This window comes from Ovis canadensis, chromosome 10 (assembly GCF_042477335.2).
Source record: "Ovis canadensis isolate MfBH-ARS-UI-01 breed Bighorn chromosome 10, ARS-UI_OviCan_v2, whole genome shotgun sequence".
Lineage (NCBI taxonomy): Eukaryota > Metazoa > Chordata > Mammalia > Artiodactyla > Bovidae > Ovis > Ovis canadensis.
In genome coordinates this window covers 92,463,072-92,475,855 of record NC_091254.1, presented here as the reverse complement: position 1 = coordinate 92,475,855, position 12,784 = coordinate 92,463,072, and the positions used below count along the sequence as shown (strand labels likewise).

The 12,784-nt window shown below is 42.7% G+C and overlaps 1 protein-coding gene across 2 annotated transcripts in view; it reads right to left on the bottom strand.

The window, feature by feature from the left end:
* The window catches only part of ERCC5 (ERCC excision repair 5, endonuclease), a 32,916-nt gene extending 20,597 nt beyond the window's left edge, over positions 1-12,319 (bottom strand). For both annotated transcript variants that reach the window (XM_069602414.1, XM_069602416.1), the window contains exons 1-5: positions 9,224-12,319; positions 5,150-5,325; positions 4,122-4,237; positions 3,644-3,727; positions 2,532-2,592 (exon numbers count right to left, since the gene is read on the bottom strand). In XM_069602414.1, the coding sequence (XP_069458515.1) occupies positions 2,532-2,592; positions 3,644-3,727; positions 4,122-4,237; positions 5,150-5,325; positions 9,224-9,311 (525 nt within the window). In that variant the 5' untranslated portion in view covers positions 9,312-12,319. The remainder of the gene's footprint in view (positions 1-2,531; positions 2,593-3,643; positions 3,728-4,121; positions 4,238-5,149; positions 5,326-9,223) is intronic.
* Positions 12,320-12,784: the final 465 nt, after the last annotated feature.

Genomic DNA, 12,784 nt, shown 5'->3' with positions numbered 1-12,784 from the left:
AAAACTAGTTAGTAATGGAGCCCAGACTTAACTGCAGATCTCTCTGCCCACAGGATCCCTGGTCTTCACCAAGTCTGTGCTCTCTTGCTATGTTAATAAGGCAGTATCTTCATGAGCTGAAGAACCTTGCAATTTTAGCTCAAAAGTCTTTTAACAGACATACTAAAATATTATTATAAACAGACAAGGGAATCAAAGAATGTTACCTGCTTTTCTGAGATTTGCAGGAAATTGCAAAAACATGTATCCACAGCACAGTTCAATTTGTAAGCATCCTATTCATTAGATGATAGAACATGTCCACAGGTTCTCTGACTCTCTTTTCTGGATGAATTCCCCTCCCATCCAGTAGGTGCTGACCCTACCCGGCAGCCAGTGAACTGCACGCTGTGGACAGGAGGCTGTGCATCCCCCAAGGCCATGAGAAAGGGCAGCACGGGCCCAGCAGTCACTTCTTCCTGGGCTCCTGCCCTGGGAACCCAGCGCTGCTGTGCCTGAGCTCAGGACATGCTGGGAGCCAGCGTGAGGAATTCCACCCGTGACAAGGTCATGCGGCAGAGCTCTGATGGCAAGGCTAATCAGACCTCAGGTTTTCCCCCTGGAATTTCCTGAGCATCCACCCCCAAAAAATAAGAATCTACCTGCTTTTCCACTCTCCTGATATTCTCTGGAAAAAGTCAACTCAGGGCTTTAGTCTTCTGCATTTGAAAGGGATGTTTCAGTTAAACCCCCTCTGATAGCTCTCTAGCTTGCCTAACAGGTTCCCCTGACCTCTTACAGCTTGTGAATTGCTTACAGCCCCCCAACCCAGAGAGGCACAAAGCTTAAAAGCATCTTAAAGATACAGAGCCTTTTCTAAAGAGCTAAAAATCATATTGGTGATGGGTTTTCACTGTTGACTTAATGATTGCCACCAGGCCTCCATATTCTTTATCTTTTAGGCACCTGGGAGGATGTTAATCAATGTAAACGGGATATGGAAAAAGATATATAGTAGTTTTGATGTTAGCAACACTAGACTTTTGAGTTAATTACTTTTCTTTTGTTACAAATCACTGTACTCCTTTCACTTGTTATAAACTGCTGTATCTTTGCTATGTAAGAATGTAACTTTATTTAGTGCTTTCTGAGAATGGCACCAGACTTTGGGAAGATCAACACAAATAAGTCTTCTGGTTGACAAACCCTTATCAGAAAAAAGGCTGTAAAATGTTAATTGGCCCTTTTGGCCGGAAGATGATGTAAATTACCTAAGACTTGTGTATACAATTAGGTATGCAGAGAGAAAAGCCTGGTTTTGATAAGAATCTGGACTGCTAACGCTGCATAACTTTGTATTACCCATTGATCTCCATGTTTTATCAGAAGTATAAAAAGCCTTCTGAACAATAAAGGATGGACCAGTTTCTCAGACTAGTCTCTCGGCCTAGTTTCTTGGGAATCTGGCTCCCCTCATGTCTCTCTCTCTCTCTCTCTTTCTCCCTCTCCCTCCCTCTCCTCTTTACTCTAATTTCAGGCTGAATTCCCATCTGGAGCTGGGCGGCTCACTAAGTCTACTTACTTGCCCTGGCTTTTAAGACCCGCGCGAAAGAGAGCCTAAGAAGGGGCACCCTTAGATATTCAAGTGGGCGCCGGTGGCCCAGCGTAGATAGTGCAAGCTCCTTGTCTGGAACTTTATTGGCCTTCCCCGTAAGCCAAGTTATTCAGTCTTCTTTCTCCACTTAATTTTCTTACTACACTGTTTCTTTCTAATCTAATCTTATATTAATAAATAAATAAGTTTTTTCCTCACCGACTCCATCCCCGCTTCGAATTCCCTGGATCCACCGGGGCTGGACCCCGGCAAGGACACACAGGCAGGGGTTCTGACGAACTGCCAGCATCAACAGCGGGGCACGCAGGAGAGGAGGCCTGGAGGGACTCCAGTCCCAGCTCCAGCCTGACTGCACCCACACAGGAGACACTCAAGGGAACTGCCCCTTGCGCTCATCAACCCCCAGATCAGCAAAGATGATAATAAAAGACTGTTGTCACAGCACTAAGTTACACAGCAATAGACAACTACAGCCTGTGCACCAACATACATCTTCATTAATGTATATGTACCCATGTACCCTTGAAACATATACACATTTCCAAACACACACACGCACAGATATGCAACTATACAGGGTGGGAAGGGCATTAACATACAGCAAAATGCTACCAGAAGTTATTCATGGGTGATATGCTTTCCAATATTTTTATATAAGCATTAACTATTATATTTATTTACTGGTTGGTTAAAAAAGAAAGATGGCTTATTTTGGATACCTAGATATGCATAATTCCATATATGTTTATGAGCATGTGTATATTTTAATATGCATGCATACATATATATATACACACAACAAATAAGGTAGTATCTGTCTTTCTTATCAAGAACATGCATAAGTCCATACTACTCATTAAAATCATTCATTTTCATGTTATTCATTTCAAATACCAATAATAGAATAAATTGTACATTCAAAAAATTATTTAAATACCTGTAATGCCTGTTTCTGACTCATCCTTTCTTGCCATTCTTTTTCATCCTCCTCTTCTGAACTGAAAGTCAAACACACATTTATAATACCTATGATTTAATGACGACTTACAAAAATATTTCTTGAGTGCAAGGCACTGCTAGTTACAGAAGCCACAGTGGTGAATAAGATGGCGAGAACTGCGCCATCTTTGGTCTCACCGTCTGGTAGGGACACCTGTAAGGGAGCGATCTTAAGAAGATCTAACATCTTCCATCACCAGCGCAGAGCAGGTTGCCAAAGGGGCAATTAAGGGTCACCTCACTGCAGAAGCTGTCTGAATTCTCTCGCAATTACACTGCTTGGAGAAAAAAGAACTAGGAAGTGTTTTAAGCAAGGACACGACAGTATCAGATTTGAGTTTTAACAGGTTCTACACTACAAATCAGAAACTGGGCCTGACAGGAGTTCCTCCAAAAGGATAAGATCAGAGATGGAGACAGAAGTGCAGAAGCCAGGCCAGTAACCTCGAGATACGGTGATGGCAGCAGCGGGGATTCAAGAGCTGTGTGACCTCACGGGAGCCCTGGGAAAGGAATGGGGGTGGTCGGGGGGTGTGGGGGGGACAAACTGGCCCTCCACCTGCACTTCAACCAGAGAAGCCGCTGAGGATTATCAGCCAGCCGGAGGAAGAGCAACCAGAGAGGTCCCCGTAGAGCAGGACCATGTGGGCACCACGTCAGCCTGAGAACTGCAAAGCAGCCACTGGATTTAACACGGAGGACATCGTGTGTGCAGACTTCAGTGGTGGGGAGAGAGAAAACGCCGGGCTGAGAAGCAGGCTGAGATGGTAGGTATCAACAAAGAGTCAGAAAAACTAGAATCCACGTCTCCACAAACTCTAAATGAACAGTGCTAACACAGGCTCCTGAGGATGGAGAAAGGAAACCACCACAAACCACTAAAACACAAAGGGAGTCGATAGAAGATGTAGCCTTAAAAAACCAATAAAAGTGTCGAGCATGTGTATTGCAGATGCATTAATCCAGCACACCTGATCATTTAAGTAAAACATAAAGGTTTAAATCTGTCTGAATGCAGCAATAACATTTTTAAATAGTTAAAACATTTACCTGTTTTTCTCTCTCTCTTGTAAAGGTGGCAAAGCATAGATGTCATCTCTCTGAACTTGAGTAAGACTGGGAAGGGTTTCCTCCCTGAAAAGTACACAGAGACTTCACCAGAGATGACAGGAGACAGTATTTTGAGAGTCAGTAATGCTCCCCATTGAACACACAAACCCGGCCGAGAAGGGGAAACCTAGGGGGATGGGCTCTGCCCTCGCTGGCCTGCCTGCCTCCAGGAAGAGGGAACCTGGTCTTGGCATGAGGAAGACTGTTAGGAGGGTAACATGTACAAGCGATGCAACCTAGCAGCTTTTCCTTCTCACTGTCAAAGCTGATTCTCAAAAACCAGAGAACTTTCACAACTTCAATTCACGCGGTCAAATGGACATTCCACTGATTCCTCTCATTAGAGAAAGGGAATCACAGAATTCAGTGCAAACCTAAGAATTGTTCATCTTTGAAATGAGTGTAATTCTCTGCTTGCCTTTTGCTTTTTAAGGCAGTTTTGATAACCTGTCTTTTCAAAAATGTTTTCAAAAGCTTCTCTGTAGTTGTTTTGGAGTCACTGGCGGCCAAGTCCTTTTTATGCCTTCTCTTAGCCTGTGAAAAGAAAGAATATAGGATTTTATTTGGAGGTATTAGGATGTTAAAAATAATTCTGTGGCTTTTTTCCCCATAGAATTTGGTTTGTCTTCTGAGTTTTCAGATTATAGCTGTTTTAGTATTTTCTCCTAATTAGTGTACGAGTGAATAGCTTCAGGTTTTTGTTGTGTAAAGGACAGCCAGAGTTTCCAACTAAGTATTACTTAATGAATTATTATACAATGTATTTGGGAAACCATTGTTTCTTTTAAATGTCCTTTAATGGTCCCAAGAAGCCTAAACTTAATACTATATAATTAAGTAAATGCTTCCCTAAAGGGATTATTACATCAATTAACTAGTCTTTAAAATGCTACTATTAGGTCAAAACCAATTTCTGGTATTAGATTAGTTTTTATAAAAACACATTACTTATATGTAACTCTGCCCTTCCATATCCAAAATGATGTCATAAAAAATCCTAAAATGTACAGATATACCTTGTAAGAAATTTCCAAACAGGAAAAAATGAAATAGTCTCTGTGCTTACAGTTGAATATAAGGCAAGACTATCAAAACATTCTTTTTCTTTTTGATATAGTTGCTATACAATACTGTGTAAGTTTAACTGTAGAACACAAGAAGACAATCCAAAGGGAAAACTCTTTACCTACTGTTAACTTTAATAGTTTTATTAAAAGTTAAATATTATTGCACCCATGTTATATAATGTTTTCAGAGGGAAATCTCTTTGAAAAGAAATTATCTGTTCATGATAAATTTTTAAAAGTTGAATTAAATTGGATATATGTCAAAGTAAGTCTTGGTTTCCAAAATTCTAAGAAGAAAATTTTAATTTTAGGTCAATTAAAATATGACCTAAAATTCTAAGAATGCAGAAAGAAAAAAAACTATATATACAACTCTTACCAATGTCTGTTTCTTCAACAGTGGCGCATCCCCATCAAACACAAAAATAGGACGAATTCGGAAAAATAAGAGTTTGCAGAGTCGGTGGAACAAAGTGAGAAGATGGGCGTTTTCTATCGAGTTCCCGTGGCGATCGCGGACTCCTTTAAGAGCCTGGTTTAACCAGATGCTAATATCTAGAAGAATTGCTCATGGAAAACACTCTGCAAATCCTTCCCTCCCGTTACAAATTCCCAATGTCTGGTATTATCGAAACATTCAAACTGAGCACTCATCCCAATTCCCTTGAAACTGAAAAAGGTTCAGCCCTACTGGAATCTTCCTAAAGTGAGCTCACTTTAGCTGGGCTCCTGTCATCACTGTTGACATCCTGAATTGTAAAAGCTTACACAGGCACATGTCTCCTTTAAAAAGTCTAATTGAAAGGAACTTCTTTAAAAGAAATCAGTGATCTATATGAAATGTTAGTAAATTAATCAACTCTTTTGGAGAACGATTTAGCAATTCATAGCAAAACACTTTAAAATCTACACTCTTTTATGTAAGAATTCCACTGCCACACACTTATCCTCAAGAAATTATCACAGACTTATAATCAGAGTGACTTATAAGGTGGTTTTGTTTATAATAATGAAAATATGAAGAATGGAAGTTTTCCAACTGGTCTTTTATTAAAATTAGATTATGATATCATGATTTGCTACAATCCAAGCAACCCTTAAAAATGGAAGCTAAGCACATAAAGCAGCCAGAAAATATTATTAAAGGAAGAAATAAAACAGGTTACAGAAGTACGGAAAGTATAAATCTATTTTGTAACATATGCAGTATGTTAAATATACTCGAAGCTCAGACCTCAAAATACTGACTTGACACAAAAGATTGTTCAGGGTTTTCCATAGGATGTTACAGAAAAACTGGAACAAACTTTTTGGTCAATGTTAAGAGTAGTTATCTTCTGCTGTGATTATAACTGATTGCTTTCTTCTTGGAGTCACCTATTTTTAAATTTCACTAAAGAGTGCTTTTTAACCAACTGTTTTCTATTTGTTCCTAAGAGAGGGACACAGGCTTCTGCTGCATTCCCTGGATCCCTCTGCCCACTCCCCTGGCCCACCATCAGAACGCTCACTTCCATGATGGGGGTTCTCAGGCCCTCTCCTTTCCTCCTGTCTGCAGTGTCCATCCAGGCTACCTCTGCCCCTCCTGCAACTGCAACCCCCACAGGCCCCTACTCCAGGCATGCACCTCTGACCCAGAGCTCTCCTAACCCCAGAATGGATGACTGAGTTGACATGTCCACCTGCTACTTCACAGTCACTGCATACTTGACACAAGCAAAAACTGAGATCCATAGAAAAATTAAAAAAAAAAAAAAAAAAGAGCTCCCTGTCTTTGCACCAGGGTGCTCACGCCCCAGGGAGGATCTTTGCAACCCAGGGATCAAATCCAGGTCTCCTGCATTGCAAACAGATTCTTTACTATCTGAGCCAACAGGGACTACATTAGATGGGGAAGGCCTGTCCAAAGAAGCAACAGAGATCTGAGCAAATGAGAGAAGCCAGTGAGGCTGGAGGTACAGCTAACACAAATGCCCTCGACCAGAAATGTGCTCTGTTCAAGGACAACGTGGCAGGTGCAAGGGGAGCAGGGAGAGGACGTGATGTATCTGTGGTCACTGGAAGGATGTCACTGAAGGCTCACCCCAGTGGCCAAGTGATGAATGAAATATCAATACAAGGAAACCTGCTTTAAACTAGTTACAATAGGCTGAGTGAAAGCAGAATGCAGTGGTAAGGACAAGATGTCAGCTAAAGGGTCCATCCTGGAAGTACGATTAGGTGTTGGCTTAGTTCTATATCATACTGGGTCGATTTCTAATTGGCTTGTTCCGGTTGCTACACCACTGTATTAGATGGAAAAAGTTTCTACCTAACTCATTCAATTTTATGAAGCGTTAAGTCACCCAGTCGTGTTGGACCCTTTGCTACCTCATGGACTGGCTCCTCTGTCCATAGATTTCTCCAGGCAAGAATACTGGAGTGGGTAGCCATTCCCTTCTTCAGGGGATCTTCCCAACAAAGGAACTGAACCTGAGTCTCTAGGACTGCAGGCAGATTCTTTGCGATCTGAGCCACCAGGGAATGGGAAATCTAATTTCAGATCGGGAGCTCTCAACTCTGCTATCCTTTGGAACTAGATATGAACCTTCTGAAACACAGGCTATTAAACATGCTGTGCTTAGTCGCTCAGGCATGTCTGACTCTGTGCCACCCCATGGACTGAAGACCACCAGGCTCCTCTGTCCACAGGGATTTTCCAGGCAAGGATACTGGAATGTGTTGCCATGCCCTCCTCCAGAGGATCTTCCCAACCCAGGAATCAAACCCAGGCCCCCACATTGCAGGTGGGGCCTACACAGAGTGTAATATTCTGTTAATAATAGAGTTAAGTGTATTTTACTTTTAAGTAAGGTCCATAAAAGACAAAAGTTTAATTATTAATTCTTTATTATTTGACACAAACATTTATACTGTATAAATAAACAAGACACTCAGCTGGAAATGGTAAAAAGACCAAACAATTTATTTCAGGGATTCAAGAATAAATTATGAACCTAGTATGCCAAGGGTAATTTCTTCATTAACAAATAAACCAAAAAACCTGAATACATTTTACAAATTATTAATTTCTCACATGGGCTGGAATGTAAACTGATTCAAACTTTTGCTGACGTTTTAAGGGTTCCTGACACTGGATACTGCTTTCATTCCTATGGATAGATATTAACAGTTCCATGGAGAAAACCTTCAGGAAGCAATGGTTTAAGGAACCACTAGAGGGCGGCCACAGCACGTGTGCTTCAAAAAAAAACAACACAAACCTCTGCCACAAGGTATCAGGCACAAAACTTTTAACCCACCATTCATTACGGATGTGTTTTAAATTAACCACATTGCAAAAAACGTGTAATCATTATCATCGTCTTGCCTTACCAAAAAAAAATTATCACTGTTCCATTACATATGAATTGTCTCCAACCAAAGTCAATGAATGGCTCCTCCTGCTGAATCCCCAACCCCTGACAGCGCATTTACCACAGCAATTACTGCAGGACTGTCTTCTCCACAAGCATGGAGCTCCTAGGCTCATACGTCCCAACTTAGGGAACTGGTGGAAGGTACCACCAGCTTCTGGAACAGAACAGACACTCAGAAAAAGAAAAGAAAGATAAAAACATAAAGATGATGAAGAATGCCTAACGAATAAAAACACTAAAACTTCAGAAACAGCTTTCACTTGTTTCTGTAATTAGGAAACAACATCTAATTCTAAAGACAAAACCAGCCAAACACGCACAGAAACGAGGAAAATAACGCACGGTACACCTTTTGAAATCTTTGCGGTGTTGTACCATACGAATTTCCTATTTCAAAAACAGTAACAACAACAACAAAAAAAAACAGTAAAAGCTACTTTAAAAAAAGAAAATGTAAAACACATGACCACAACGTTTTTCTTCCTCTCACAAATATAAACGGGCAAGACTCAGGACGGCTGGCAAAACTACTGGTAGGAAGTCGACTTCATTTTCTCTAGGCTGACCTCCCAGCCAGAATAACACCTTCAGGATTTGCAATATTAACAGTGCCAGACACTATTTCTAAACTCCTTTCATTTAAATATTCCCTTTATTCCTCCCACCAACTCTGTGTGTAGAGACTGTTATCACCTCCACTTCCCAGATGAAAGAACTGGAGAGAGGCGCAGAGCGTTGGGCCTAAGACTCCAATCCAGGGAGCTGTGACTGCAAAGCGGAAGAAAATGAGACACTTAGAAAGGAAGCGTCCTGAGGAAGATCCTATAGCTACCCCTCCCCGGCCTGAGACTCCCCTGGGCTGCTCCTCCAACGCCGCTCTGCGCCCCAGCAAAACTGAGAGCAAAAAGCCCTGGCGTCTCACGTTGATGTCTGACAGAAAACACAATTCTGTAAAGCAGTTATCTTTCGATTAAAAAAATAAAAAAAAAAAAACAACCCTGGCGTCCACCGAGCATCCCCAGTGTAAAGGATACCCACGGCAAGGATCTTCCCCTCCAGCGTCTCCGGGCTGATCTGCCGCCCGGAGCACTCCAACAGCTTCCAGAGCCCCTGGACTCCCATGAGGGAGCTGTGTCCTCGGCGTCGCGGGCGGCTTCTCACTCCAAGTCTTCCCCGCCCGGCTGCACCGCCGCCCGGAGCCCAGGAAGAGCCCTCTCAGCTTCTACTCAGAAAGACGGAAAATTAAGAGCCCGCAGCTGTCCAGGAAAAACCGACCCCGGCGAAACGGGCAGTTTCCAAAAACTGACACGGCCTTGCGGAAGAAAAACAGGACCGGACAAAACTGGCGACGCTGAGGGGCAAGTCCTCGTCTCCTCCAGCGCTCTGGCCCAAACGTTAGCACTCTTAACGGAAGACCAAGGTGAGGGGCCGGCGCAGGCAAGATTTAATTGCCAGAAAAACTTCCTCCGAAAACTCCAGTCTCCTCAAGCTCAGGCGTAAATGCACGGGAAATGGAGCTTCCCGGATGCCGTTTAATGCGTCGCGCAGGGCGGAAGTCCTGGCTCCCCGCGATGACGTATATCCACTGCGCCGATGCATTCCGGAAGTGAGGGGGTAGTTTAGCTTCTGTGTTTACGGCGTGTTGGCCGCCTGACGTTCTCTATGGCGGGGTCTTATTTCTGTTAAACGTTGAAACCGTACGCAAAGCGTTTTCTCTCAGAAGTTACGGGTTTGTGCGTCCTTTTCTAGCGTCGGTTTCTTCCCAGTCTGCCGCCAGTTGTGAAAATTCTTGATGCTAAGTACTGTTTATCGCGGGAGGCAATAACTGAAAGGTGGAAGCTTTGAATTCGTTTCAATCGCTTAGTCGTGTCTGACTCTTTGGGAGCCCATGGACAGCAGCACGCCAGGCTTCCCTGTCCATCACCAACTCCCGGAGTTTACTCAAACTCATGTCCATTGAGTTCGTGATGCCATCCAAACATCTCATCCTCTGTTGTCCCCTTCTGCCTTCAATCTTTCCCAGCATCAGGGTCTTTTCTAGTGAGTCAGTTCTTCGCGTCAGGTGGCCAAAGTATTGGCGTTTCAGCATCAGTCCTTCTAATGAATGAATATTTAGGATGGACTGGTTGGATCTCCTTGCAGTCCAAGGGACTCTCAAGAGTCTTCTCCAACACCATAATTCAAAAGCATCAATTCTGCGCTCAGCTTTCCTAATAGTCCAACTCTCACATCCATACCTGACTACTGGAAAAACCGTATCCTTGACTAGATGGACCTTTGTAGGCAAAGTAATGTCTCTGCTTTTTAATATGTTGTCTAGGTTGGTCATAATTTTTCTTCTAAGGAGCAATCTTCTTTTAATTTCATGGCTGCAGTCACCAGCTACAGTGATTTTGGAGCCCAAAAAAATAAAGTCTGACACTTTCCATTGTTTCCCCAACTATTTCCCATGAAGTGATGGGACCAGATGCCATGATCTTCATTTTCTGAATGTTGAGCTTTAAGCCAACTTTTTCACTCTCCTCTTTCACTTTCATCAAGAGGCTCTTTAGTTCTACGCTTTCTGCCAGACGTGTCATCTGCATATCTGAGGTTACTGATACTTCTGGAAATCTTGATTCCAGCTTGTGCTTCATCCAGTCTGGCATTTCTCATGATGTATTCTGCATAAAAATTAAATAAGCAGGGTGACAATATACAGCCTTGACGTACTCCTTTCCCAATTTGGAACCAGCCTGTTGTTCCATGTCCAAGTATAACTGTTGCTTCTTCACCTACATACATATTTCTCAGGAGGCAGGTCAGGTGGTCTGGTATTCCCATCTCTTTAAGAACTTTCCACAGTTTGTTGTGATCCACACAGTGAAAGGCCTTAGCATAGTCAAAACAGAAGTAGGTGGAAGATTTGGTTGATGCTTTTTCATTAATAAGTAGGTAGTTATCTGAAAATCTGTAGTAACCAGATAGTAATATGGTTTAAAATCTTAGCCCTTGAAGTATATTTTTCTTCAGCATTTAAGAGGCTTGTAGGTCAGAAATAACAAGAAACTCATCGCCAGAGTAGCTCCTGGAAAGGTGGTAGATTGGACCCTCAGGCTAAGATTCAAACCCCCACCGAACCACTTATGGTGTTTAGCATTGCCCAGATCAGGTTTGTTCAAAACATCTTTCTTCATCTGTAATAGGCAGGCATAGAAGCAGTCTTACAAACTGTTTCAAGCAAGGATCATAGGTAATGTTTGTGAAGTACTTAACCACTAGTGGTCAATGAATGGTAGCCTTTTTGTACAAATTTGTTCAGATTTGGACTATCGAAATTAGATTTAAATCAGTGAAAAGAAATGATTGGAAAATAAGTTTTTAGCGAAACTATTTTTTTGCCCAAACAGATGGTTCCCAGTAGCCAAGTTTCCTGAACCTGTGTACTCAGTTGCTCAGTCACCTCAGACCCTGTAACCCCATGGACTGTAGCCCACCAGGCTCCTCTGTCCGTGGGATTTCCCAGGCAACAATATTGGAAAAGTGAAAGGAAAGTGCAGTCGCTCAGTCGTGTCTGACTCTTTGTGACCCCATGGACTGTAGCCTCCCAGGCTCCTCCGTCCATGGGATTTTCCAGGCAAGAATACTGGAGTGGGTTGCCACTTCCTTCTCCAGGGGATCTTGCTGACTCAGGGATTGAACCCCGGTCTGCCGCATTGCAGGCGGATGCTTTGGGTTGCTGTTTCCTAACTTAGAATCTTCCTGACCCAAGGATCTAATCTGCATTTCCTGTGTCACATAGATTCTTTACCCCCACGACCTAGTTGCAACTAATTTTCTCTCAGGGCTAATCCTGGTAAAGTACTTACTTGCATTTCCTCCAGATGTAAAATTATACGCGGAACTTTTGTTCCTAAATGTATTTTGCCGGAATTAATATGATTACCTATTTGTGTCTTCCTCCACCCAACAGAGTAGATTGTAAAGTTACTGGAACCAACAACTGTTTTGTTGACTGTTGTATGTATGTGTGTGAAGTTGCTCAGTCGTGTCCAGCTCTTTGCGAACCCGTGGACTGTAGCCCACCAGGATCCTCTGTCCGTGGGATTCTCCTGGCAAGAATACTGGAGTGGGTTGCCATTTCCTTCTCCAGGGGATCGTCCCAACCCAGGGATGGAACCCGGATCTCCTGCATTGCAGGCAGATGCTTTATCCTCTGAGCCACCAGTTGTATACCCCACTGTTTATATTTAGCAGGAATTCTATAAATATTGTCTAAATGACCACTTTCCCAGCCTCAAATCTAAATCTGCAGGGCATCTTGCACCCTATTGAATTTTCTCACAAGTTCAGATCCCATCAGAGCCATGTAATAATCCTGAGGTATGGGCTGAATCGTGTCCTCCAAAGTTCAAATGTTGAAGCGCTAACCCCCAGCATCTCAGAATGTGACCAACTGGAAACTGGGCCTTTTTAAGTTAAAATGAGGCCATTAGGGTAAGTTAATCAGTCTGACTGGTGTCCTTAGAAAAGGAAATTTGGACACCCAGACACTAAGGCTCTTTGCACAGAGGAAAAAGCAAGTGAGGACACAGGGAGCTGCAAACCAAGAAGGT